We start from the raw sequence: 5,496 nt of genomic DNA, 5'->3' as shown, positions 1-5,496 counted from the left end.
TGTGTGTGTGTGTGTGTGTGTGTGTGTGTGTGTGTGTGTGTGTGTGTGTGTGTGTGTGTGTGTGTGGAGAAGGACACAAACCTCTTGGGGCTGGGGTAGTGGTTGCTCTTGGGGAGGGCCACGGTGGTGGTTTTGGGGCTTGGACTTGAGCTGCGGCAGCACTGCAGACCCAGCAGGAGCCCCAGAAACACACACAGAACCACAGAGACCAGCAGGTAGCTCTGACGGTCTGACACCTGCAGGAGAGACATCCTCTGAATCATTTGGACAACAACAATCAAAGTACTCTTAAAACTGTTTACATGTATTATTGCTAAGTGGTCCAGAAGTGGGAACTTGCAGAACACTCCTGTGACACCACAGCTGTTTTTCTGTTTGTAGAACCTAGGAGAGGAGCTGGCTGTAACACTACCCTTTATGCCAGGGGTGTCAAACTACGGCCTCCGCRGCACCGTTTTTATTGGCCCGCAGCAAATTCTGAAAATATAATTGAATATGGCCCGCACAATAAGTTTTTAGCTCAACTAAGTTGYACTTCTCAGTTTCAACACTAGATGGAGCCAGCCACAGAAATGAAATTATAGAGAATAAGAGAAGAAGAACCTTTTTGTGACTGCGACACTCCATTTGAGTCTTCTGAAATGGCGGTGCCGAAGAAACGAAAAATAGCGAGTGAGTGTAGGAGATTTCAAACACGGTGGGAAAATGAGTATTTTTTCTAAGAAATCAAWGGAAAGTGTGTTTGTTTGATTTGCATTGAAGGTGTAGCTGTGATGAAAGAATATAATGTCCGTCTGCATTATGAGACCAGCATTTCGTGCTAACAAAATACAGGAAAATGCCACAACAGCAAGTTATGAAGTTGCTAAACTTATTGCCCAGCACGGCAAACCATTTTCAGACGGTGGTTTCATAAAGCAGTGTCTCATCAAAGTCACAGAAATAATGTGCCCAGAAAAAGTGCCTGATTTCAACAATGTGAGCTTATCCAGAAATACGGTGGTGCGGAGAATTGAGGACTTGTTGGCTAACTTGAAACTTGAACATTTTTGCTTCTCCTTTTCATTCAAACTCTGGTACCGGTCCTACAGGGACCTAACAGCCCGTATCAATGGGCCTGCARTACCCCCCACAGGAGTCCCAGAGGGACACGGTTGAAAGTCTTCTCCAAGTTCACAAAACACAGATAGACTGGTTGGGCGAACTCCCATGCACCCTCCAGGACCCTGCTAAGGGTGTAGAGCTGTTCCAAGACCAGGACGAAAACCACACTGCTCTTCCTGAATCAGAGATTCGACTATCCAACGGACCCTCCTCTTCAGGACCCCTGAATAGACCTTTCCAGGGAGGCTCAGAAGTGTGATCCCCCTGTAGTTGGAAACACTCTGCGGCCCCCCTTTTTAAACAGGGGAACCACCACCCTGGTCTGCCAATCCAAGGGAATTGTCCCCGATGTCCACGCAATATTGTGGAGTCGCGTGAACCAACACAACCCCACCAACATCCAGAGCCTTAAGGAACTCTGGGTGAATCTCATCCACCCCCGGCGCCCTGCCACCGAGGAGCTTTTTAACCACCTCAGTGACCTCGGCACCAGAGATTGGAGAGTCCRACCCAGGGTCCTCAGGCTCTGCTTCCTCATGGGAAGACGTGTCGGTGGGATTGAGGAGGTCTTCGAAGTATTCCGCCCACCGACTCACGACGTTACGAGTTGAGGTCAGCAGCGCACCATCCCCACTATAAACAGTGTTTTGTTGGTGGTGAACCACTTTCCCCATGAGACRCTGGATGGTGGACCAGAATCGCCCCAAAGCCATATGTTAGTCTTTTTTCATGGTTTCTCTGAACTCCTCCCACGCCCAAGTTTTTGCCTCAGCGACCACCCGAGCCGCAATCCACTTGGGCTGCCGATACCTATCGGCTGCTTCCGGAGTCCCACAGGCCAAAAAGACTCGACAGGACTCCTTCTTCAGCCTGACAGCATCCCTSACTGCCGATGCCCACCAGCGGGTTCGAGGGTTGCTGCCATGACAGGCACYGACAACCTTACRGCCACAGCTCAGGTAAGCTGCCTCGACAATGACGGGGCATGGCCCACTCGGACTCAGTGTCCCCCACCTCAGTTCCTCCGGAGGTGTGAGTTGAAGCTCCGTCTGACAGGAGACTCTGACAGACGTTCCCAGAAGACCCTCACTATATGTTTGGGTCTGCCAGGTCTGACCGGCATCCTCCCCCACCACTGGAGCCAACTCACCACCAGGTAGAGCTGGGTGATATGGACAAAAATATATATCTCGATAATTTTTTTTATTTGCTGATATCAATAATCTGACGATATCTTTCTTAAAAAAATAAATGCTGTCAAACCTTGCTTACTAGGACATCTATGGATATGATAAACTACAAAAACACTTGAAACACAGTCCCCTGGGGAACATGATGATGCTCTCCATGATGACGAGGAGGGGGTAAACATTTATGCTCATCAGTGAACAGAACTGACTCACAGCATGCGCACGCTTCAACACACTCACATGGGAGCAGTCTCGGCTCGGTTTGCACTTTGGGTAGCATGGAGTGCGTGCATCCTCGCCAGCAATGGAGGTGTTTATACTTGGTGCTTACATTATTGTAGTGTTCTCCATGTGGCAGAATACTTTATAACTTGTGAAATGTTGTAGGAGAGCAAAAGCATGACAAACTAACTGAATGTTACAAGTCAGGCCTTTGCATGAGGAGCTTGGTCATATGTGCAACGTTGGAAATATCTGTTGGATAATGGCGCTCTRAGCACAAATATTTAATATAAAGTTAGGTTTTAGAGACCAAAGTTCCAGTAGTGAAGTGAGGGAGGGAGGGAGGAGAGGAGAGGTTTACTCCCTCAGGAGGACTTCTGCTCCTGCTGACCTGCCTGGCTCTGCTCTGATTGGATAAAAGTGCTCTGGGGTTTGTTTGGTTTGTTGAAAGTAGCTTCCTGTTTGGAGCAGACTGGGTGGCTTTAACAAGAGCACAACAGAAAACAACCAGAGTTCCCCCGCCTTACAGATGACGGAAATTCACCTTGGGCATGTTCAGAGTTACGAAAACCCGTTGTGATGACAGAGAACTTTAAGCCCTGTGGTTTTGGCTGGCGCGAGTCCAAGACTGAATTCTGCCCACTGTTTAGTTCAGTTGCCACCGACCCCAATCACGTGACTGAATCCTGCCCGCTAATTGGTTCAATTGATGCAGACCACTGTCACATGACTGAATTCTGTCTGCTGATTGGCTTAGATGCCGCCAACCCTAGTCAGATCAATCAATCAACTTTATTTATARAGAACATTTTAAAAACCCTAAGGGCAACAACCAAAGTGCTGTACAGTAAGACATAAGACATGACTGAATCCTGCCCGCTGATTGGTTTGTCTGGCAAATATTCCACGAATGGGGACTTATGACTCTGTCTTCACCACCGTATTTGTTGTCTTTTCGAGACAGTATGAATACTCGATAATGTAAAGTTGCATTTCTTCAAAGCAACATGGACAATAATATCGTCTGCGATATATTTTGCTCACCTCTACCAACAGTTAGTTTCAACAAAGTCTGCTCTTCCAACTATTCAGATAAAAGTGAATTATCTTAACATAAACACATGTCTGACTTGTGTTTAGGACTTTTTACATTTTCTACATTTACCCAAACAAACAGTAGAGTTAACAAATCTGGAAAATGCAACAGACTTGTTTCTGGACCGAGTGTTTAGGTCAGGTTTCAGAGATTTGTTAGTTCATCAGGAATTTGTTTTGGTATTTTCTACTTTACAGATGTGTGGCCTCGAGTGGTGACAGCCTGGTCAGTTTCATGACATCAAATATACCATAGTTATGTTGAGATCATCCTGCTCTCCGAACAGAACGCTGAAAAATACATTTTGTTCAGAATTATTAAAGGGATCCCTGATTAGTTGTAACATTAGACTTTATTTGATAAACATTCATTTTAACTGTAAAATAAAGACTGTAAAAATACTGTAGGTTGTTTAGTTTTGTAATTTTTAAAAAATATGTTTTAACAAGGACGGAGCCATTTTATTTCCACACAAAGCATTCTGGGTAAATGATGACGTGGATAGGTCCTCGGTGCGAGGCTGCTAGCGAGCTATATCCACCCTGAAGGTTAATCTTGGACAATATCTGATGATCGACTCTTTTAAATGAAACCAGAGAGCGTTGACAGAGAGGAGAAGGTAGAAATGACTCAGCCTGGAACTGAAAATATGGATGGAGGACAACAGAGCTGCTTCATGGAAGAAGAACCTCAGATTAGCCTGTTAGCCTTTGCGCTAGCGCCCATGCTATATTGTCTTATATGTACATTAGCTCGGTGCTAGTGCAACAAACAAACAAGCTAAACTGAGGTCCTCCATCCATATTTTCAGTTGCAGCTGAGTCATTTTTGTGTTCTCCTCTCTGTCATGTGGATGGAGGACCTCAGTGACGAAGGAGAATGTGTATCTCTGAGCTAATACATATATATAAGCGTTTCCCCTACATGTAATTGATTGTGGCGCACCGCCACGGCTAAATAAAAGCCGCCACACTTTTGGAATGAAGTTTATTTATTATTTATTATTCAACGTAAAACAGGGGTTGACACAATCATTGTTTAGGTTGTCCGAGACAACCTATTTTTGTTTCGGACAACCAGATCCCACCTCCCGGTTGTCTGGTGGACAACCAAGAAAAAAAGACATTCTAGGGATAAAAGTGATGGTTCTTTCACCCAATCAAGAGAACCAGAGTCAAAGTTTTACCCAATCAGAACAGAGCAGGGCGGGTCGTGCTGTCTGACTGACACTGCTGCCTTTTTTCCCCCTTTCTCTGTAGGTGGGGGGGTTAGCTTCCCTCAGCTCAGGTGAACACCTCCCAGGAAAGCCGTCAGCGTTTCCTGGATTATTTTCCACCGAGGATTACGTCGTATTTTATATATATTATATTTCTAAAAGCAGCTCGCAGCATTTCCCCCTGACCCTGTAACACCGTGTGTTCACGAGCACAACAAAACTGTGACAGATCACCTGACTGTTCTTAAAGCGAGGGCTGAGAGGCAGTTTGACCGCAGCTGCTGCACCTGTCCACCTGCTGCACCTGTCCACCTGCTGCACCTGTCCACCTGCTGCACCTGTCCACCTGCTGCACCTGTCTACCTGTCCACCTGCTGCAACTGTCCACCTGCTGCACCTCTCCACCTGCTGCACCTGTCCACCTGCAGCGTGGCTCCGACCAGCCCGGGACTTAGAGTCCACATGTCAACCCCTTCCGATGGTTAATAGTTTAAAGAGCATCAAAAATCAGTAATTTTGCGCAAAAAAACTGTATAAATCACACGCGAGTGGGGTTGTGGTGCAGGAGGACTGCAGCTGCGCGGGGTGGAGGAGGAGGAGGTGAGGCGTCTCTTAAAGACGTATCTACGTTTGACTTTCCTTTTTTCTAAAATCACAGAGTTCTGAGT

The 5,496-nt window shown here is 46.4% G+C and overlaps 1 protein-coding gene across 1 annotated transcript in view; it reads right to left on the bottom strand.

Moving 5' to 3' along the window:
* Positions 1-5,496, bottom strand: part of suco (SUN domain containing ossification factor) — a gene marked incomplete in the record, with an annotated part of 88,481 nt that overhangs the window by 7,484 nt on the left and 75,501 nt on the right. The window contains 1 exon segment of the mRNA XM_014030831.1: positions 82-236. Within this exon segment, the coding sequence (XP_013886285.1) occupies positions 82-236 (155 nt within the window).

Source organism: Austrofundulus limnaeus, unplaced genomic scaffold (assembly GCF_001266775.1).
Source record: "Austrofundulus limnaeus strain Quisiro unplaced genomic scaffold, Austrofundulus_limnaeus-1.0 Scaffold1124, whole genome shotgun sequence".
Taxonomy (NCBI): Eukaryota; Metazoa; Chordata; class Actinopteri; order Cyprinodontiformes; family Rivulidae; genus Austrofundulus; species Austrofundulus limnaeus.
This window is presented reverse-complemented; position numbering and strand designations above follow the sequence as displayed.